The sequence below is a fragment of the Pempheris klunzingeri genome, chromosome 15 (genome assembly GCF_042242105.1).
Source record: "Pempheris klunzingeri isolate RE-2024b chromosome 15, fPemKlu1.hap1, whole genome shotgun sequence".
Classification (NCBI taxonomy): Eukaryota; Metazoa; Chordata; class Actinopteri; order Acropomatiformes; family Pempheridae; genus Pempheris; species Pempheris klunzingeri.
In genome coordinates, this window is record NC_092026.1 from 15,550,350 (window position 1) to 15,574,383 (window position 24,034).

A 24,034-nucleotide genomic window follows, 5' to 3' on the forward strand; every position below is an offset into this window, starting at 1 on the left:
CACCTCGTGTTTGGCTCTTTGACTAATGCATTGTGGGAGAAGACTGAGCAGCGGTTTGTGGATGAGCATGTATTTTGATGAGGTACATGCGAAGGCTCACTTTGTAGGTTTAGGTTGAATGGCCATGTAAGTGGCAGTGCAGCAGGTTAAACAGCGGACATGCAGAGGGAGATTTGCATCTTAACATAATTATGCATTACTGTGGCTGCAACTACCGTTTTTCTCATTATCGACTACTGCCTATAAAGATTGTCGGAAAAGTGAAAAACGCCCATCACAATTTCTCAGTCCAAGGTGATGTATTCAAATGCCTTGATTTGGCTGACCAACAGAAAAAAACAGATAATTCTGATATTTGAAAAGCTATAACCATCAAATGTTTAGCACTATTAGTTTATGACCAAATACCTGCAAAACTGATGGATTTAGTGCTAATTTGCAAATGTTTCTGTGAACACGAGCCCTTTCAGTCTTGCTTCCTCTATCTCGCTTCCCCTGTCTGTATTGGACGAGTGCTGCAAAGCTGCAGCAGCTCTGACCACCACTCTTCACTAAAAGCTGCTCATAATGTAGGCGACGTGGGAAGTGAAGTTTATTCTCAGCTGTGCTCACCATGTCACCATGGCATCATTTGAATGTAAAAGAAAGAACTGAACGCTGCGCTCTTAGTGACTCAGTTCTCGTCCAGAACAAAACGAACCTGCGGGTGATTCAAGACGCTGAATGCTTTTCCAGGCCTGATCCCTCAACTCATGATCTTCGCTTAAAACCAGAAGTTTGCTGCTGCACCAGGAATGATTTTACAGGATTCGCTCTGCGAGCAAAAGACACTTAGGTGCTAAATGAGTGGTCATGTGGTCATGGAAACTGCATTGAAGTTGTTGAGGCCAACGAATCAAAGGTGTCGGCCTTTTTGCTGGTGAATGAAGTGAATATCTCTAAAGTCCAAACGATTCCTGGTTCCAGTTTTCATACAGAGAACTCGGTAAAGAAAGAGAAAACAGAACCGTGTCTTAGTTGTTCGTACCTCCGGTGTCCATGGTGTTGTCGTCATCCATGCGGCAGGTTTCGGTGAGCGTGGTGAACAGACAGCCGATCGGGTCTAAGGGATGACCCACCCAGCCTTCCAGGTTGGTGGTGGAGGTCACGCCTCTCTGGAGAAGCTCTGACAGGGGAAGAGAGCGGCAAAGAAGGACGACTGTTAAAGTGATCCGTCCAGATACTACACTGGCTCCAGAAAAACAAACAGCACTGCGTGTATTTTACCTTTCTTTTGATGCTTGTAGATGTCCATTTGCCTCTGCTGTTGCAGGCGGAGCGTGTTGATGATGGCGACGGCCAATCGCAGGGCTTCCCTGGAGTAGCCGTGGGAACGCAGGGCATCGACGCGAGCGCATGCTGTCGGGACGTGGTCTGGGTGGTCGACACAGAGAGACAGTGGGGTTAGGACAGCTTTGAGCACACAGACAGACACAGAGGCACATAGACACGCATTTTCCTTCCAAACACACACACACTGTGGGACATAGGATGTGGTTAGAAATGCCACACACACACACACACACACAGTGCAGTCTCAGCAGAACGCCAGTGTGCGTCTGATAGCTGGCTTAAGTTGCAGAATCTGACAGATCTTAGCTGGAAGCTGCTTACTGCAGATACTGGCCTCAATATCAGCAGAATTACTGCGTGCGTATGTGTGTGTGTGTGTGTGTGTTAGGTCCGCTTTCAGTGGAATTACAGATTGTGTGTATATGGCAGTGTCACAGAAACGCGCTCTGTTCATTCCTCCTGAAAATTACGTTTTTCTACACTGTTGAAATGCAGAAAGTGTGTGTTGCTCATTTGTAGCTTAAATAAACTTATTTGCCAAAATAAATCATAACAGACGTGTGCACTTACAATAGGTAATCACACGTTTCCTGGAAATGAGTAATGAATTATGAGTTTCAATTTCGCAACATGGCTTTACAGATCTAGGGCGTGCACGCGTCCCCGTGTGTGCGTGTGTGTGTGTGTGTGTGTGCGCTCACCTAGCCAGAGAGGCAGGCCCTGTGGGTTGAACAGCAGGCTCTCCCCCTCTCTCTGGTAGGATGGAGACATGTAGTGGTCGCTGCTGATGATCCTCTGGAGGTGGCTGTCCTGCCAGTGGAGGTCGCAGGCCTCAACGGCCCGGCTGAACACCGTCCTCCTCGGCCTGGACAGAGAGTCTGAGAAAGACGACACACACACACACACACAGGGTCAGTGACGGTGGCATGAGGTCCCACCTTATATGTCCTGGAGTCACGTCAAGTTCCATCCAGGTGTGTGTTCATATTTTGGTTACTCTGTATGTAAATGTGTGTGTGTGTGTGTGTGTGTGTGCGCGCTGACCCTGTGCCAGGTTACTCTGCGGCAGAGCGTTGGTGATGTTTGGTAGCTCGCTGCCATAGTTGCCGTCCTCCAGCGGGCAGACGTCCATGTCGCCCCATTTCTTCAGCTGCTTCAGCCAGCTGGTCTTCTCCTCGCTCTTACAGTGGGGGTTTAGCACCACGCACACCCACAATGCACCTGGGGAAAGGACGGCGATCAGGGATCAGGGGTAGAAATGAAGCGGGGGCTCTGGAGTGCTGTTTGAGAGTCTGGCTAACTAAGTGATTTGGCCTGAGCCTGGACTGTGCTGTGCTGTGCTGTGCTGTGCTGTGCCATAGTGAGAGCTGGTTACATTCTCTGAATGCCACAAAGACTCTTCAGTGCTTTCTTTTCTCATATTTCATAGATATCGATATGTTTATCTTTTACTCAAGAAAGCCCATGAAGGCTGAATCCAACACCCCACCACAAAAATAACATGGCATTAAAACAAGGCAAACTCTGTTAAACACATACATTTAGTCACGTTTTTTATGCCTGAAAAGCTGAAGAATGTGCAGCTTTGTGGTTCTAAAACTGCCCTGGAAACTATCATGGCCACGCGTTTGCATCCAGGCAATACCTCGAAATGTTTCACAAAATCATCGGCACGTCCACAGTCGTGACTCATGTCTGCATCTCAGAGAAAACTGATAAGGCAGCAAACCCCCGTCTGTCTGGCTGTTATTTCTGTCTATGTCATGATCTCCCTCGCTCACCCAGGAAGTGTTCTCATTGACCTCCTAAATGCCGAGATTGATTGCAGAGAAGCTGAGCAGCCGTATTGATCGGCAGCCTTTATCATTCAGTCTGTGTGAGGAGCGGGAGGAGGGGAGAGGAGAGCGGGAGGAGAAGCTCCTGACTGGATGACCTAATAACTAAGTGACTGGATGATCGTTTAACCGACAAGGTGAGAGCCGATTTGTCTGAGTCACTGGACACCTCTGTTGACTTGGCTGTCTGACCTAGAGTGACAGATGGACCAACTAGCGAGCCGATTGGCCCATTTGAACAATTGTGATCATTTTAATAGCGCGTTTCTGTTCCTTACCTAGCTCATCCCAGAGCTGCCGACACTTGTCCGTCATGCCCGTGCCCTGCTGTCTCCATAGCGACAGCCGGGGATCTGCCATAAACTGCTCCGTTATGAGCGTCAGCATTCGGGCGCCGTTGGAGTCTCGCATTCGTAGCATCTCCCTCACCTGGAAAGACCCAGCAAGTACAGGCTTAGTAACTTTATGAAATCCAGAACACCTCAACCATCTTCCATCTGGAGATGATGAGCATCTACCAGAATGCATTTCAGGAGAAAAACAACCTCTAAATGGCTATTAGCCTCTATTAAACACACTGCTGTTTCCAGTCTTTATGCTAAGCCGTCCGCCTCCATTGAAAAAGTTGTGTCAAACTATTTCTTTAGGTTTCAAGATGACTGAAGCATGTGAAAAACTTATTTGAAATCAAAATGAATGGAAAGACAGAGCTCTGTTCCTGGCAACGCGCATCATCTTGTATACTTAAGGATGAAAAGTTTACATTTTACCATGTTATAAAACTTCTTGTGTGCCATTTAAAACTAAATAAAAGAAGTAGTTTGCTGCTGAAATCAAGAGCTCTGACTTATCAGAATATAGGTCTGTGTGAAGTGGGCTCATTTCACTCCGACAAAGGGCACAGAGAAAAGTGCATTTATAAATTCTATGCGTTGACTTTGAGGATTTGCAAAGGTGCGCCTGACCATATTCACGATCTGTTAATGGCTTGACTTTGAAAAAAAACTCTTATAGAAAGAATTAAGATGGTCTCAGCCTTGTTTCTTTGTGCCATTTTCTCAGTGGGAGACAAGAGGTTGACTGCAGAATTGGTGAAAAGGCCAGAGTGTGTCAATTCAGTATGACTAATGTGGGAGTCGGTAGGAGGAAATTCTGGCTGAAAGATACATTGGCACACAGTTTTCATCATTTCAAAGGCATTTCACTAGTTTTAGACATGAAGACGGGTTTACCAGAAGTTTACTGATTGTACCATCATGCTCCGTCTCAGATTGGGCTTTTTTATATATTTTCATTTAGCTGTTTTGACTTGTTTTGAACTTGAAGAGGCTGCTGAGGAGTTGCATTCTGGGAGGAGGCAGGATATCTCACTGTCTTCTGTATCAATTCTGACCATTCTGACCAGACTCCTGTGACTTTATGGGAGTGCAATAATAAATCACAGAAGTACCCCTTTAAAATACATCTCTGTTCCAATGTGGCTGTAATTTGCACTAGAGTAGAGCACAACACATTACTTGTTACAATTTGTAACAAGAAATGTGACAAAGAAACTCCTTAAAACAATCGTTCTTTGTTTTTCTTTGTTTTCACTGATGCAGGTTCATGATTATCCTGGAAACAATTCCTCATATTTAAGTGTAGTTTCTGCAAGTGCAGGTGCTGCTGAGCAAAACACTTATGCAGCAACAAAGGGTCACTCATCCCTTACTTATCGTGCATTTGATGATGATTGTGATAATATTAATTGCTAAATAAATCCTGGCAATAGCAGAAACAGGAAGGGGTGATGGATACCTTAGCGAACATGGAGTTGAGCTGCTTCCCAGAGCCATAGTATCCTCCCTGTGACAGAAACTGTTTGACCTGCTCTCTGACTTGATCCTCGTCCAGATGCCAGCAGTTATCATCGTCAATGCTGGCGCCTGCTGTCGGATCCGGAGCACCTGGGAATAGACACACACACACACACACACACATTAAATGCCAGCCACACACAGAGCTACAATGGCAGAAAACACACGTGTAAAACCGACCCAAACGAACACATTTTCAATCTAACGTTCTCTCCACATCAAAGCTGCTGTAAACAGAGTGAAGTCTGTGTGTTCACTCAGTCACTGCATTCCTTCCTGTTCCCAATTCGCACTTGAACAAAGACAAATAAACAGACGATGATCATGGGAAATGGAGTTTACTTTTAGAAAGCTTCACTTGCAAAAACGCTGTTTCCTTAGCTTGATCCTACCGTCTCGTGCCAGGTTTCCTCAGATCGGGAGGACAGTTAGTGAGCAATCCGATCCTCAATGAATCCAAATGTGAATCTGAAGCTGAATTGTTAAGCAGATACTCGCTGCTTTCATATCTATTTGTTTTATACTTTACTTATAGTGCACCTACGTGACGCTTGAGAAGAAATCCTCGATTTAGGCTAATGGTGCACTGAGGGAATATAAGGCCAGCTTTATTTTTCTTCAGCTCAGGAATACCACAGGGAAATGTAGATATGCTCAGAAGGGGGGAAGCTGCTTTGATCTAGCAGGAAGCGAGCTGAGGAAAGCCCAGAGATGTGTTTCCAACTGGCTGAGAGTACGCAACAGCAAACAGCAACATTCCCCCCATCAAAGGAAGCCTCGCTCCTGGATCGACTGAACTTCAACCCCCATGATCCCCCTTGTCAAACACAGACAGGAAACACAGCGCGGGGCTTCCTGGACAGGAGAGCTGGAGAATGTCAACATTTAGCGAGGAGGATGAAATAGAGAAATAGATAAAGAGTTTTGTCTGGTGAATGGATGCGTCTAGTTTGTTGTTTCCCTGATGCAGGCGTGTTGCGGTTCTCTTCTGTTTCATCTCGGTACGTTCTCCGGCCCTTTCATCTATCTTCTCCTTTCTATCTCCTCTCCCCCATTTCCCCGGGTGCTATTTCTCCTGTCTCTTCCTCTCAGCGTCCCTTTTTTTTTCCCCGACTCATCGCTCTCTACCGTCTCCTGCATCCGTTTCGCCATTCGGCTCTCTTTCTTTGGCTTTCTTCGACACACTCCTGCCACTGGAAGGACGCAGTCACTGGAGAGTGGGGGCCAAGAAATCAAACAAGGCATTTGAAGCCTGCCTTGGTGCTTCGCCGGAGTAATCAGGGCTCTGACGTATGACAGCCTGTAGGTTAGCATGCAGCATGTTTTATGTCGGGAAGCTTTCAAGTCTGGCCTGTTGCTGTGAAGATATCACTGCAAAGGGCTGGACAACACCTCCACAGAGCTGACTTATCAACGATAGCTTTCCTACTGACTGCCACGCATTCATGACAATGGTTCTGAGAACGGTTTTTAGATTGTGGAGGTCGAACGCGATGTGAAAGTTGCTCTAACAATCACATGAATTGATCAAACACGAAGTAAAAGTTTGCCACGAAAAGGCCGCCGTCTCACCGTGGACCTGGTTGATCTCGGAGTTGGAGGAGAGGATCTCGTCAGCAAGTTTCTGCGCGGTGGGCAACACCTCGGTGTGGTGGGCTGTGATCAGATACTGGACCAGCTTCTGCAGCTGATCTCTGTTCATCTGGAACAGCGTCTCTGAGATGGGCAACCGCAGTTTCACCTGTATCACACACACACACACACAGAAATGTTGGTGCATGATGTACTACAAACTTTTTATGACTGTAAGTTGGTCTGTGACTTTTTTTCTTTATGCTCCACATTGTGTTACTGTTTTATTCCGTGTTAAACTTTGAAATTCTTCTTCTTTTACTCTTATGGCACTTTTCTCCACCATGAAAAGTCACACGCCATGACGTATTACTATGGTTTGCTTCGTAGCCATGGATGTATACACAACAATAACAACACGTGCAGCTTTTTGTCTTGCTTTCTAAGGTTTATGGATATTAATCTGATGTCACCAGACACAGTAAGGTACAGTTTGTGTATCAAATCTGTGAGAATTTTCATAGAAATCTCTTGTGTTTTATGGTCAATACCTGTTCAGGCTTGCGAATCCGGTAAAGAGAGAGCGCCACCACGTGGGCGCAGTAGAAAATATCTCTGTTACCGCATCCACAGGTGACAGACGTGATCTTGCATCGGTCGAAGCTGATGGCCACCTTGTGGGTGACCTCTGGCTCTGATGATGTGGCGGGTTCAGTTACTGTGCCGCTTAGGTGAAACCCTGCAAAGACACAAGGAAGAAGGGAGGAGGAGTGAGCTTCATCATTCACAAAAAACCACGGTAACTATGCTGACATTTTAATGCTGCCATGTTGCCAACTGTCACATGCAACCATTGTCTTAAAAACCCGCATTAGCAGAAGTTAACATAGAGGTCAGTTAGTATGATCTACACATGTATATGTATGGGCAATAATGGTGACAAACGTAACAGGATCACACTAAATCACTATGTTTCCTCTTCCCTTTGTCTTAGCTTCGACCTGGATCTTGAGTTTCGATTGCCAAGAAGAAAAGGAGCAGATACGAGGTAGAGAGGGAACATCTGTGGTAATCTGAGCCTCTACAAACTTACTGAGTGAACCCTCAGTACAAAACACACACATCTTATAATGAGATGTCTCCAACAGGGCACTGTGCCATCTGATACTCTGTCTACCTCTCTCTCTCCCATTTCTCTATACATCTGTGTGTGTGCAGTGACAAAGGGGGTTGCTAGGATGTGATTTCCTGCACACACACACACACACACACACACACACACACACACACACACACACACACACACTCAGCCCCCAGGGTAGTAAGCGTAGGTGCCTGTAGAGATGAACTTTAACTCTGCTTTGCAAAGCTAATCTCAGGGCCCTCACACAATAAGCTAACCGGTTCAGAAACATGATAAAACATCGAATGAGGGTGACACACTGAAAAAATTTCCTCACTATCATGACAATTGTAGGCGAACTCTTGGACAAATCGATCAACCCTGAAGATTTTGTGAAAATACAATACATGGGCTTGTGGTGTGGAGAACCATGGGGCTCTATCCTAAGGCTCCACTGCTCTGACACACTTGATGTGTCTGTGATATTGGAGACCAGCAGCAGTCTAATGTCCTTAAAGAACTGTGTGGCTGACTTCAAATGTTGGATGTCCTCATCAATCTCATGAAAAATAATTTTGCAATAATCCTATCCGAGTTAAATTCGTTGCAATTTGACAAATTTGATAGCTTGGCCCTCTGTTAAACCTAGTGCCAGTGATTTGGGAGTTATCTCGTGGAGTGATTCTAATATCATATTACTATGTTAATAAAAAAAACTAAATTTTACTTCAAAAAGTAAATAAGTATACATGCGAAGAACAGACTATTCTGAATACTTGTGTGTGTCCATAAATTCAGTTCACCTAAACTTTTATTAAACTAAAACATAAAATACAGCAAACGTAAGTATTTCAACTCAAATGCCATTAACTGCAAGCATCCTGTATAGCCCAGGCACCGAGAGATAATGTGAAGAAAAAAGAAGACGTGAATAGAAAATAAAGGTAAATGTGGATCAAAAAATAGGCTGCGTAAAATAATGGCAAGTGGGGAAAGAGAGGATAAAAGGGAAGAGATAGGAGGAGAAATGTGAGAGGAGAACAGAGAATAGGGGAGGGCAGAGTGTATCTGGTCTGTCCTGTCGTCTCACTGTGACAGGTCAATTATTTATGAGGTGAGGTGTGTGTGTGTGTGTGTGTGTGTGTGTGTGTGTGTGTACACATTGGATTACTGTATCTCACCAAACCATAGCAACCCCACTGCAGCTTTCACAGCTAGAAAGACAGGAGAGAGAGACATGAAGGGAGGACGAGCAAGCTAACTGGAAAGCAATGATATGGCTATTTTGGGCATGGGCTCTAAAGCTCCGATGAACGAACACACACCAATGCATATATACACACACACACACACACACACACACACACACACACACACACTCTCTTAAATTCTGGGGTATGGGCCAGCATGGTAGAGCAGCCTAATAAGCGCTGTTAAGCCAACTCCCTGGCAAAATCCCACAATTGGCTTTTTCAAACCAAATGTTGTGAACACGTACAGAGACAGAAAGAGAGAGACAGAACGAGAGAGAGAGAGAGAGAGAGAGAGAGAGAGGAGAGAGAGAGAAAGAGAGACCTGATCAACTGCAAACTGCTTTTACTATGACAGAGAAAGATAAAGAGCTACGGGAGAATAAGGCTGAAAAGGACTGATGCATACGTTGTCGCCTGAACCGATTACTGACCAAACCTCCCGAACTGCCAACATACAGCTACTAAAACACAGACCTACAGGCACAACAACTAAGACTGAGTTGAGACAAAAATAGTACTACCTTAAAAAATGCAGGGCCCTATGTCGGTGTGGGTGTGCTGCTACAGGCACAGGTAAGAGGAGAAACTAAAATCCAGGAATTCCAGTCTGTTCAAAACATTGTTGACTGCATCGACGCCACTTCTTCAATGAATCAGACTAAACTAAGGATGTCTGCCAATGCTGATTTAATTCCAGTGCTGTGTTTTCCCAAAATCTTAAGTTTTTACACACCTCATTGTGTGGAGCACAGTGGGATTATTTTTTTACCAAAGGTAACATGAATGTAACTAATTGTGAACCCACTTAATTTTGATGATAAAAAAAGCCTTACCTTTAATGAAAATGTCTTGTGTCTGATAACTTTCTAGCACAATCTTGCCAATGTTCCGGTGTCATGGACTTAGAGAATCATACTTTCTTCATAATCATATTTACTTACTGGCACTTGTAGAAACACATCTGTGCCACAGCAGGCCCCTGTGGTTTTTGTAATGCAGTGCTAATTCAGTCTGCATGTGGCCAAACCATCTGAACTACCCATCAGCAGACTGACATGCCCACGCACCAGCTGACCCAGTAACTATCAAAGCCAAATGTATACCACCAAGTGATCTACTGACTGAAATATTTGCCCTAGCGTGCTTCATGCCCACAAACACACCAACTCCCTAACACACTGAACCCAAAGACTTGCTGACATACCTCCACATAAACATACTGACTGACCACCTCAGAGACAGTACTGACAACTAACCGACCAATGGCTTTCCAAAAGGACATGATTGACCAACACAAACTGTCCACTGAGCCAAACAGGCCATCTGACTATGACAGGAAGGATGAGAGAGAACAGACTGTGAAGGGATCTGCCAGTGATAGACATGAAGAGTCCTCCGAATTGTTGAAATCATTCCCTCCCACTGAGTCCGCCTGTCAAACAAATCTTTGTATCTTGTAGTGCATGGTAATATCATAAATGTCAGGAAAAAAAAAAGGCTTTCCGTTCCTTCCCCCGTCTCTATAATGGATATACCTGTAGAGCCAATTTGCACTAACTGCAGCTTAGTGTAAAGGAGTCCAAAATTGATCTTCCAATGCTGAAATCATCACAGCGGTTAGCAAAAGATCAGGCAAAAAAAAAAATCAGGGGAGCGGATTTCTTAAAAGCATCAGGGGAGCATTTGAGAGCCGTCTTCCCTCTGAGCTGTCTAAATAATGTATTGTCAGTCATCAGTCAACTCTGCAAATCCAGTTTAGCATTTTATAAATGTAGAGGGTTTAATGGTAGATTATAATACGTATAAAGACTTTTTCACAGCTGGGGGTGCTGCTCTCTCTGTCTGTCTTGGCCTCGGACTTAGCCCCCCTTCTCTCTGTCCGTCCATGTTTGTTATACTAAAGCCTGCTCAGCTCAGGCCACATGGATGAGTCTGATGGTGACACCGCTCACAGTTAACAGTCCTGGCACCGCATCCACCTCTATCTTTTTCCAGTTTCAAACACGAAAGTTATAAAATAGCTGGGTTTAATAGTTTGTACATTAGCAATTTTAGTCATATATATCTTGATCAAGAAAAAAACAGGCATTGCAGGATGACAGCTATAACAACAACTTTCGAGTCTCTTGTGATTGGCTCATCATTAAAGAATTAGCTTGGCATTTAGGGAAACGCACTTTTTCAACATTCAATAGAAGTAGAAGAGGACCAAGAGCAGAACCTTGAGGTGCTCCACTCTCCACAACTGTGGAGCAAACTTCTATCTAGTCACAAAGCTTGGTGATTCAATACTCTACAGCTAGTTGTAAGACTGTACACCTTCTTTTTTCTGCTGCTCACACACAGAGTGCTTCTGTTTGTGTGTGCAAAGGCTGAGAGAGACAGTGTGTCTTCAGCAGATGGGCATGCAATGACACTTGATAAAAAGACGCTGCATCACACAGTCTGCAAGCACACACATCCACACACGTAAACACACTGAACAAAACGACCTTTTCAGAGCTTGCTGCTTTTGTTCTTAATGTCACAGCGACGAAACAACACAAACGAGTCCATGATATTCACAGCAGATATCCCTAATCTCGCTCTTTTTGTCACACACACAAACCCACTCTTTGTGCTGTTCTATACCGGGCTGTTGGACTGGATCTGTAAAACCGATGAATTTCTAACAAAGGTGAATTAGAAGTGTGATGTGTGTAAACTGGGAGTGTTGCCAAGTACAATGATCTGGCTTAATCCTTGGGGGGAAATCACATGGCCCTGTGTGTGTGTGTATGTGTGCATGGTATGTGTGTGTCATGTCTTTTTTGTCTGTTCTGACACAGGTATGCATGCTTGTCTCGAAAACCTACACACACATGCACTGTCTGCCAGCGGCATAATTTATGCAGAGGAAAGTGTGAAAGTGTGTGTCATTTGCAGTAACACTTTCGTTGTGGATGCTGCACGTCACTTAGAGCTCCATATAGAGCTGTGTGCATTCAAACCCCAGCTATAATCCTCCTTCGGAAAGAGTACACAACATGAACCACAGCGGTTTCTCCACCTCTCTTGTTGAATAAGAGAATTCAGACTTTGCATGTGGATTTGTTTTTAATCTGGATTATTTTCATTTCCCATCAAAACATATAATAATGCATGTGGATAGGACTTCTGTGTATAATTTGTATTTTTGGATGCACGTGTAAGCAGGTTAAATCCTGCTATCACTGATGCACAGTAGCAACGATGTGTGAGAAAACCACAAAAAGTGTTAAGAAACAATAAAAAGGGGAGAAAAGAGAGACCACCATTGTGCATCTTTCTATTGTAATTACAGACCCCCCCCCCCCCCGCATCGATGTTTATATATATATATATATATACATACACACACACACACACACAAATACACACTCTGCCTTGCCTCCCTCCCTCCCTGTTGTACACCATCTGTCACTCGGTGGCAACCCTGCCCACACAGAAGCCAGTCAGCCTATCAGAAGGCAGCGAGCTCCCCACGCTCATAGGCCATTAACCCCTAATCAGCTGGGGAGATGGAGCCGGGCAGTGAGCCAGCATGTGCATACACACACACACACACACACACACACACACACACCCATAAGCCCTTGCCTTTTTCAACCAAAGCCTCACCACAGGCCTCGCAGACAGACAGACAAACCCTGCCGCTTACAGTGGATTTTAAAGTTGGGGAAGAGACAATTTTTGATTCTATTCATCTACCTTCCCCCCAGAGCAGTGCCTACACTAGACGCACTTTGCCAAAAGCCACTCCATTTTGCCACCCACGCAGGATCACCGCATCCTCCGTCATGTAAAGCAATATAAATGGGTGGCAATTTAAAGGATAAACCAACATAAAGAGTCTAAGTAGGGTGTTGGTCCTCTACACGACCCCAGAAGAACATCTTCCAAAAGCTGCCCCATTATCGGGTATTTTGATGATGATGGTAAAGGACAAGTTGCTCACCCATAGGTGTTCAACTTTCTAGAGACTAACAGAGAAGACCACAGCGTGTGACACATCATGTACACACTCAGCGAACTCAGTGATCCCTCATGCCCTGCATTGGCATCTGCATGCATTATGTGCCTTCACTCAATTTCTCAAGTTTTTTTTATTGAACTTCAACTTCGTCTCCATCGCCATCAAGGTTCCTTTGCTACTCCAGCTAATAACACTCAGCAGTGGGTGTTGAGAGTGTCAACACAACCTTGGACCTACAATGGCAGACTGGCTTCATGTGATATGTGATATTGTTAGTCTAAGTCATGAAGAGGGGCAAGTCTCGGTAATTTATTCAAGGAAAGTTTATATTTCTGGTCACAATTCCCTTATTTAAATCAGTTTCAAGCAGGATTTCCTACAGGTTGTCATAGCAGAGTAGGGGCCACCTCACGTAACACAAAGACCAATTGATATTCTTACAAAATAAAATATTTATCTTCAGGGGGAAAAAGACTGATGCTTTTGTCATATGGCGATTATTTAGGCAAATCAACACAACTAAATGGACACTTTCCTTGTCAAATACGGGCGCTCTTACTCCTCAGCCACCCACAAGCTGACTGTCTCCAAGCGCTCCTCTCACTCCGTCTACGTGGTCGACAAATTACTATTTACTTTGAACAAGAAACTGCATCTTCAGCAGAAATACATCCAGTATAAAAAAAACAAAAAAAAAAAAACACTGCCACCCCTTTGTGTGTAGGATTCATCCTTCTCCAACAGCCAACACATCCCTCGCAGCCTGCAGCCCTTCCCATCTCCCATCTGTTCTGACAGCTTCAAGGTTTACACAGCAACCCCCTGCTTGCTCTCATTCACACACACAGACACCCACATGGCCCTGTATTCAATCAGCCATCTATCTCTGCACAACAGACGTGCATATGCACACGCACACATTGAGTACACTGAATCTTCTCCTCCCCTCTGCCTATCCATCCATCATCCATCCATCCGTCCTTCCATCCCTCCCTCATGCGGTGTTTGCTGATGCGATAACAGCTGATTGATTCATTTGTGATTTCCCAGCAGCCCTGTCCCAAACACACACGCACAAAAAGTCCTTGCTAACCGCCGGGACTCATTTGTCATGATTACATTGAATTGATTCCCTGATTTGCTCCATTCTGTTGCAATGGGGGAGGAAGGAATGGGAAGACGTGGGGAAGAGAGGGGGAAGAGGGGGGGAGGAAGGGGAAGAAAGCGAAAAAGATGGGAGGGTAAGGTTTAATCAAGTCCCTTTCAGCTAATGTGACACTGTAAAAACAACGAGAAAGGAGAAAACTGCAGATCTGCCAGAGCGAACACGGAGGGAAATCAGCAAAAGCCTGACAATGGGATGGGAAGGTAATACTTGACGTAAACCAGACTCTGGAAGGAAGGCCATGTTCAGCAAAAGGCAAGATAAAGAGATGGATAAAGACCAATGAAAATCATCAGAACAAGGAAGAACATATATGGGGTTGTCCACACTCCCTCTCTCTCTGTCTCTCTCTCTCACACACACACACACACACACAGGTATCTTACTTGAGATAAAAGCTGTAGACTCTGAACAGTGTCGAGAATGGAGGGAGGGAAGGAGGGAGGGAGGGAGGGAGGAAGGGATGGCATCCTTTGCTTGATGGTGTCTGAAATTCAATCAAGAACTTCCTTCGTCTAATCTGAAAGCAAGCTATAGAACCTCAAAGTGGTCCAATTCAAAAACCTGCATACATTCTCCCGTTAATGGAGAGTCACTTGGTCGATTCAGGCCATTGTGCTCATGTGAGACGCTAGAATGAAGGTTATTTGGTGAGGAGAAAAGCCATAAATGCTGCTTTTCAGCTTTGCGGGAGGGTACGGGACCAAAAACCATAGAGCCCTGAGAGCAGAAACGCTTGCACACAAACAAAATACATTATATGGAATACAAAGCTGAAGCTGGGTGGAAGTGAAGCAGAGTTAAGGGGCATTGGTGTGTGTGTGTGTGTGTGTGTGTGTCATACACAGAGGCTGTCCTTTCTCCACTGTGTGTAAACCCTGTTCATTCAAGGCTAAATTAGAGATAAGCAAGCCGTGTTTTTTGTTCCGGCCCGTTGTTTGCAGTGTAGAGGCATCATTGTGCTGCGGCCTTGTCTGGCCACACTTACAAAGAGGCAAGCAGAAGCAATTTATCAAGCAGCAAACACTCGGAGACAGACTCATGTCAATCCCCTGCAGGTGATAAAGCCTACATTCATTGTCTGCTACAAAACTTCAAGTTCCACTTTTGACTTTCCTTTTCTGTCTTGTTTAACCGTGGGTGAGACTCTCTTATGCTCAACCCTTGACGCAAGCAATGCAATGGTGAATCATGAGGATGCAAGAGTGGAAACAACCAACACGACAATGGGACGTGAGAGGTTTAACTTTATGCAAATGTCCCACCGTACAACACTGGTAGTCACGTCATGTGAAACAAGAGCACTTGTGTTAATTCCTGTGGAAAAGGAACGAATGCTGGGGTCCTATTGCCCCGATCAAAGCTGAATATGTAAATATGATGCTCTACATAACTGAGGGCGCAAATGTGCCTGAAGGCTACAAAATCAGCGAGAGGCATGAAACAGGCTGCCTCTTTGGTGAGTGCGTGAGAACCCTCTGAGAAGTTATGGAATTAAATGGACGTCAGTGTTGGAAGTGTAAAACACGTTTCAGTGTTGATACTATGCTGTTTTTGTTACCAGGCAACTACACTCAAATCCACGTAAGAGCTAAAAGTTAACAAGTTGCAAACTGTAATGTTTGGCATCACACTGAGGACGCAGGTGAATGCTGATGGTGAAATATCAATTATAAATCTATGCAAAGGACAACAGTGTGTGTCTTTACACTGATGTGCCAATGAGGACGTCTCATAAACTAGGATGTGTCTTCCCCCTCTACGGTTGCCGTAGCAGTAGGTATAAGTTTGATGTTACCATGGCAAAGGCATCCTTTTTGGCTAAACACTGCAAGACTTTGTATGATCATCATCTCCTGGCAGGCGTATCCTGTATAACATTTTTTAAATTCTATATTCTTTTCGTTTCGCCGTTACTTCACTGTGACAGCTGGGAGAACAACTGGGACTAAAATTGCTAAGGACGAGCTGGAGATGACCCCAGAATGTTAGAACATCACCGTCTTTCCTTGCTGAAGACAAAATCACGAGAGGATACGGACTCGCACTAACAAGGCGCACACCAACAAGAGCGCGTATGACAGAAGCCGGAAAAGGTCACGGCTCTGGATTTAACCTCCAATTACCAACACGTCAACTTACCCAAAGACATGCACACATATATACACTCATTTACACACGTGACCCCGTTTTTTCAGTTAGAGTAACCGCCCGCACACGTGAAAACACACACACACACACTATCTGCTACATGTATAGATTCTTCCCTGCAGCAGACCATTCATCTGGAATCCGGGTGTGTATTCTGGTTATATGTGTGTGTGTCTGTCCGTATGAATCTGTCAATGCATGCAATGTTAATGTGGTTATGCACACACACACATGCATTTACACACACGTTTGCGTATGCTGAGCCTGTTGTCTCTGCCTCTCCCCTCTGTTGCTCTTTTGTCTCTTCCTTCTCTGTCTCGCTCGCACTTTGCCCTTTTCCTAAACCAGCCGTGGCCTTAGCCATGGTTTTTGTTTAATATGGCGGCATGCAAAGCAAAGGAACAACCATCTGCCACATGCATGCAGCCGCCGTCTTAGGAACAACAAGGGCTGGCATCACAATGCCTCTTTAGTTGGTGTGTGCGTGCGTGCAGGCATGTGTGTGTTTGTTCTTCAAGCGCAGTCTGCGGGGCAAGATAAGTATGCATTTAAGAGGCTTATATTTCATTTCAGGAACTGAAGGAGACAAAATGGCTCCATTCTGAGTTGGCGGACACAACACAAGGAATGGCGAGGTAGCAACAAAAACATAAAGGAGAGAAAAAGCTCCCTCTGACGCCGTTTGTGTAGACACACAGAGGAAGGAGGCACAAAGCCGAGCATTTGTAGTTTGGGCACAAACACAATTGAGCACAAAGCCGAACATTTGAAATACAAATCCAGCTTTATTAATCAGTGTTTTTGTTTACTGTGCAGCTAAAAGCAAATATCTGATGAAAGCAGTCAAATCAGTGTCTGAAGACTGAACAAAAGTAACTTCAGGGACATTTTTGGAAAAAGTGAATATTGACCTCGGCTTGTCAAGTGGATGACACACTCTCACAGAGCCTCTGAAGGCAGACATGCTGCAAAAAAACACATAAAATAAGCAAAAATACACAGTATGAATAATTAAGCAACTTTTTTGATGTTTTGCAGTGAGTGGAAGTGGCCTGCGTACAGTATGCCGACAGTATTTCATGGCATAAGCTGATGTGCTTCAGCTTTCGTTGTGCAAAAAAAAAAAAAAAACTTTCTGACTTGCTACTCACTTACAGACAAAGACCTCGGTTAATTTTAGATGTTAAGATTTGCTGGAGGTGAATCGCTGTTTGGATTCTCAGCATACCCAGGGAAAGGAAAATAAATGCTGTTGGTTTGCTGGTTAATCTGGTTGCCTCTTTACTACAGTAACAGCTAGTCTCACCAGGGGTTCACATTAAACAAAAAGAAGCAGAAATTTCAGACATGGACTCGGTTCAATCCCTGCTGGCACTCTGTTTTTCTGCAAATCTGAAAATAAACACTGACTGTAGGTTTTATGTGGTGTTTTGGTTCCGCTTCCACAAGATAGTCAATTCTTTCTGGGAAATATTTAGTCTCATGCAAAGGTCGTGACATTTGCGGTTTTGTTGGACCGTCTGCATGTCTGAGTTTAGAAACCTTTCCACCCCCTGATTAGCCTCCGCCCCTACTGAGCTGATCACGGCTCGCCTTGCACAATCATGCATGGAACATGAATAATGAAATATAATGAAAACAGCTTGCAAGCCAATATACAAGCTGACGAGCCACACATGCCCCTTCGCTCTCTCACACACAAACGCACAATAGCTCTGCAAGGGTGAAACTCTCATTTATCCATTAGCTGAAAAGCAATCACAGATTTGCACAGAAACACACACACACACACACACACACACACACACACACGGGTGGGGGACTTCTGGTTGACTTCATCAAGCACTCATCAAGCCAAGCCACCATATGGGGATGGGGCCCAAAACAGAGGGGGATTGGATTGTGTGTGTGTGTGTGTTACAGAGCACCCCCCCCCCCCCCCCAAATACAACAACACAAAGGAAGCATGCATCACCAAATCAGCTTTGTCTTGCATGCATTATGACGCTACTGCTGCCCCATTAAGAAGACCCCCCCTCCCAACACACACACACACACACACACCCTGAAGGTGTGTTGAGCTCAAAACAGCTGAAGCAAAGTAATGAAGAGGGCCAGACACTCTGATTACTACCTCCTCCTTTTTCCTATCCACACACTCATTTCTCCTCCTCACACCCCCATTGTGTCTTTATTCTCGTCTCTCTAATTTCTAGGTTCGGCTTCCTCCCTTCCCTCTCTCACCACGTTCGCCGGCGAGCCAGCAAGGCACCCTGAAAATCCTAAGAATCCCCACTCCCAGCACCCCCTGCCTGCTTCCTCGCACGCTCACACACACACACACACACACACACACACACACACACACACAGTGCACCAAGGCCAGCTTGCTGACGTAGGCAGACAGTCGTACGTGGGGCATACATTGAATTTTAATCTGGGCGTGACCTGCTTTTTCTAGCACGCCCCCCCACCCCTCCCGGTTTCCCTCCCCTACTGGCTGCCCCCATAGAGTCAGCCTTTCACGGGAAAGCACACCCCCTCCTCCCCAAGCACCGCCCATCCCAGCACCCCCTCTAAGACCCTGGCTGCAGGCCTTGAGGCTGGGGCCTCGCCTGCCATTGTTAGCCCACAATGGGTGAGAGGCGACAGGCAAGCAGGCAGCAGCCAGGAGGCCTTGTGGAGGAAGCCCGGGGAGAGGGAGGAGAGCAGCGACTGGAGGGTGAGGACGGATGGAGGGGGTCTGCTTTCCACATATAGGCAGACGCACATGATAAAACTATTTGTTGAACTGAACATGAGGTGAAGAGACAAAAGCGGAGAGCGGGGATTTACTATCAACAGTAGGAAAATGTAATGTAACTGTGCAGAAGGGGGAAAGCTTTACAAACAGGCAATGAGCGACGCAAGCTGCGTTCACAAAGGCACTATAGCATTTTTCTGGACGCAGGCAGTCCACTCCATTGAATCCACCTTCTAAAGCCAGGATCAAGCTTAACAAAGTGAGCTTTATTCTCCAACGGAGGTTCATTTATTTATTTCAAATGAAAGCATCTGTTACCACAGCCAGACTGCACTGCAAGCTCGGTTTACTGTAAGGCAGCACGCTCACACACAGCAGGTCATCATCCAACAATGCATTTCTAATAGATTACTTAAGAACCTGAATTCTCTCTGCTTTACGTCCGCTAATGTTCATTCTAATGTCTAGAAACATCCACTTGGAAATCAATCAGGCAGATACCGACCAATTAGCAAACATTTTGCTAATGTCAGTCAGCCTGCTGCCGCTCCAAACTCATGCACCTCTTTAACAACCATTTACCCCTGAACACACAGTTTCCGTTCTGAACTAGCATTACTGCGGTTGCATTCATCTTCTTTCAGTATACAGAATATTGTTTATCATAGCGTTCCAGCTCGCTGTGTGATGTATCCGCTGAGAGAAATCCCAATGTGTTTTTTAATTGCTGCACCATTTCTTCAAACAGAGATCTCTACTACAACTTAAAAAAAAAAAAAACAGTCTGAGTTGAGTTTGAACAAAGTTCTGGCTGCACAGCACGAGTCTGTAAAGACTTTCCCACCGGTGGGACGCGGGATTGAAGAGGTTAAAATCAGAGGTTGTTGAATGGGGCATGACTCTGCAACTGCGTGGTCTATTCTTCACCTCTAATTCATTCAACCGTCGACTTCGGTGAATAGTTTAGTAGGAATGTGATGTTTCCAAGACAGCCACCTTGTTTTTTTCAGTTTGAAAATGGGGAGAATCGAGCAACGACAGTCCAGCAACAACAACCACATCAGCAAAAACTACCAGTGAGGTTTCAAATGGCCACTGCAAAACTAAAAGCCACAGACGTGCGGAATAAGAATCCATTTACGCAGGTTTGTTTAGCTCGGTGAGCAACACGTATGAAGGAGTGAGGTACAAGGTAAGGTCTTTTGTAACTCTCCCAAACAACACTTCACTTCTGATTTAAACACAGAAGAGCATCTTGTTGTCAAACCACAGGCTACATTTGAATGGAAAATAATCAAGTGCACACACACACACACACACACACACACAAGCAATCATCCAATAATGTCAACTGTCACACACACACACAAGCATGCAGCCGTATGTGGACACATACAAACACACACCCATACACACAGAATAGTGGCGATCCAATAATGTCAGCTGTCATGTACATAACCACACACAGGCATGAGTGTGCATGCACACACACACAGTCGTGGGAGCAATCATCTGATAATGTCAACTGTCACACAGGGACACACAGACGTGCACGCGTGTGCAGGGACACACACACACACACACACACACACACAGGCAGAACAAAGGAGGGGGAGGCTGGTAAACAATGCTCCACAATGCTCTCTGGCAGAGACTTGAGATTACAAAAGAAAAGGTTTCCAATCGCTAGACATTCATTCAGTCTCTCTCTCTCACACACACACGGCTGTGGTGAGAGAGTGGGAGAGAGACCTTTACGACATGCACTGGGGGACACACAATGGCAGGCAGACATTCTCTCACTTACTCTATTCAGTCATTCAATTGCCCCCCCCCCCCCTCACTTTCTTTTAATGCACTCATTTTTCCTGGATGATTTTTTTTTTTTTTCACTGTCCTCTGCTTTCTTCATTATGAGAATCTCGGTCCTTCATCACTGAGCTGGTAATACTGGACAGATAGGAGAGATCAGACTGCACTCATTGGCCCGACTCAGTGCAGCACCACACACACACACACACACACACACACACACACACACACACACACACACACACACACACACACACACACACACACACACACACACACACACACACACACACACACACACACCCATCACAATAGCCTGGATTCACACAGTGCAGGGACGGCTTGAGATTGAACCAACAGTGATGCAAGCCTCCCAATCCCCTCTGTATGGACAATGAAGGGCTAGTAACAACAACCCTGGGGCAACAGTTGTATAGATGTGTGTGTGTGTGTTTACAGTTTATATGTGAGCATGTGCGCTGCTGGTGTGCTTTTTCGTTCAAACGCAATGCTCTGCCAAATGATTATCTGCCTCGTGTTTCCATACAATAACTTTTTGTCTTGATTCATACCTTTGTTCCAGAGGATAATCATAGCTGCACAAATCAATACTTTCACATTAACAGTGGAAAAAACTGCAGCGTGTAATATGAGAATGGTTGCTCGTGGTGACAAAGCAACACCGACTTATCACCCCGGGAGGGTTTTAGCTCCTGGGGTGTCTTTGGAATCATTGTTTTAGTTTTAAGGCCGGGAAAATCAATTAATGAAGGTTTAAAATCCTCTCACCTCTTAAGATGAAGAAAATGAATGATAAAAAAAAAAAGACTGAAGCCAAACCTGTCAAACTCAAGAAAACGACATCCAAACTTGTTGATGCCAAAATGGCCGGCAAAAACATAATGCGACTCAAATCCTTAACCTGCTTATCTGACCACAAACCAGGCACCTTTTTAAGGGTGTTCATTTGTCGGCCATTGCCTGCCTCCTGGTATTTCCCCCCCTGGCACTGCAAACTGCTATTGTGATACCTCACTTAAAGGAAAGCAACCTAGACCTGCATTCTTTTACGCTTCAGCGATTTCTTTCACCAAACTCACTGAGAGGCTAATCTTTAGTCAACTAAGCTTGGGCTCAACTTTCAAATCATCAAATGTGCAAATGACTTTCAGGTTCATCACAGCGACAGGACGGCCCTGGTTAAAACAATACAGCATCCATAGAGTAACATGAATGATGAGAAAACTTTTGCAATTGTAGTATTCTTAATACAGTACTTCCATGCACCTCATTTAATTCAATACTAGTTGGTGAATAGAGTCTGATAAGGGTGCATTCAGATCCTCCAGAGGCTCCCAGTGGAGCTGTTGAATGTCCTCCCACCAGGCCTTCTTTTTGTTTCTCACATTAACTTGTTTCTAATGATAGGGCTGCAAAAAAAGCACTGCGAAGGCAACTTTGGCACCTCTAAGCCCCGAGACCTGATCAGCCATCGCACACACATTTGATGGTTAAAGAGAAGGGGGGGGGGGGGGCAGAAGAATGGAACAGCATCATGAGGGAGTCATATGCTCAAGACTCTTCAGTTTGGCAAGGAGAGAGAAAGCTTACCCCAGCGAGCAAAGTGGAGACTCATTTAATGCCAGATGGTACGTTCAAATTGTGCCAGTGTTAAGTGTGTGGCAATGTTAATGGGAATGTTAATGGGTTTCTACTGGAGAAGTAAGTGTCCTGTTCTCCTTGTGGCAATTACTGTGAAGATATAGCACTCAAACCGTCTCTGACAGCGGTCGGGCACGAGTGACAATGCTTTAAATTGCATGGAATCAAACTAAATAGTTCAACATCTTGTTTTTCAAAACCGCCATGCCAGTTTGCTGTTGCGGTTGACCAACATCTCACCATGCCAACTGCTTTTGCTTTTTTAAGCCACAATATGAAAGCAGCATGACTCCTCATCTCGTTTGTCTGTTTCACTCTCTCACACACACACACACGCACTCCCTCTGTATGTCTTCCACACTAATTCTTTCTTATTCCATCTCCTGTTTCTTGTCTACTGTGGGTTTTCCTCTGCAGCCACCTAGTTCTGTTTGTCTGTCACACACACACACACACACAATGAGAGCCTGATTAATAAGTGTGCCTCTCCCTTGTTTCTGCAAAGTGTCAGAACAGGGAAGGCCATTTGAAAGGCACTTCAACCCAAATTATGTAGATTTAAAAACAGCTTTGGACACATAAGGCAGCAGGAGGTGGGAGTGTGAAGGGGGGCTGAGGGGTTGGGATCATGAATATTCATGATTAGACACTTTAAACATATACTCTCATGGGTCACCACAGGGGGAAAACCAGCCAATCAACTTCTTTTGAGGTGTTCTCTTTCTGCCACTGCACTTCAAGTCAGTCAAGTCAGTCTCCAACATTGGCATGAGTGTTGAAATAGCACTGCCAAAGCCTTTGAATACAGTTCAATGAAAAGGTTTTCAAAATACTGCTCTTACATAACAGTAAAGATGTGCATGTTGACAACACACAAAAGTTAGCAAAGGGCCGGTGTCTCTTCATAAACCCATAAACCAAATCCAACAAAAATCATGTATGCAACATGCAAATCAACAAAATAATCCGACTTCTTTAGGAATTTGGTATTTAGCTAAACAGCAAAATTAAGTATCATTGTTGAGCTTTGACAAGCATCTTGTCCCCCCCACCAACAATTGTACGATGGATGAGAGTTTGGTTGACCAGAAGACATCAACTTTACTTTTTTCCCTCCTCTTCAATTACTTTTTTGAAAGAAATTATTTACCACGCTTAGAACAAAATGCTAGTGGGACAGCAAACGTCCCAGCACATAAATGGAGAGAAGCTCTGAGAGCTATTGTGACTGACAAGCACTAGCATGGTACCAGCTGGTTATCTAGCTGTCAACTCACCAATATTTTACAAATTAGCTTGTGACCCGGTCTTTAGGGTTCTGTGAGCTTCAAACTAACTAATTTGTAGCATCAGGGTTATTCATCCAAACACAACTGAGGATAAAAAGGTTCATACAAGTTCCACAAGGCCTAACTCGAAGGCCAAATGTACTGTTGTTATAGAGAGGGACAAGAGGCGAAGAACTGTGCAAACAGTTTCTCCTTGAAGGCATTTATTGTGCCGCACTCACAAAAGGTTCTGAATGTAGTTCTGCGA

General features: G+C 44.8%; 1 protein-coding gene across 1 annotated transcript in view; it reads right to left on the bottom strand.

Moving 5' to 3' along the window:
- Window positions 1-24,034, bottom strand: part of zswim5 (zinc finger, SWIM-type containing 5) — a 55,971-nt gene that overhangs the window by 5,576 nt on the left and 26,361 nt on the right. The window contains exons 2-9 of the mRNA XM_070844706.1: window positions 7,147-7,334; window positions 6,596-6,764; window positions 4,965-5,113; window positions 3,446-3,596; window positions 2,377-2,553; window positions 2,034-2,210; window positions 1,267-1,413; window positions 1,028-1,165 (exon numbers count right to left, since the gene is read on the bottom strand). Of these exons, the coding sequence (XP_070700807.1) occupies window positions 1,028-1,165; window positions 1,267-1,413; window positions 2,034-2,210; window positions 2,377-2,553; window positions 3,446-3,596; window positions 4,965-5,113; window positions 6,596-6,764; window positions 7,147-7,334 (1,296 nt within the window). The remainder of the gene's footprint in view (window positions 1-1,027; window positions 1,166-1,266; window positions 1,414-2,033; window positions 2,211-2,376; window positions 2,554-3,445; window positions 3,597-4,964; window positions 5,114-6,595; window positions 6,765-7,146; window positions 7,335-24,034) is intronic.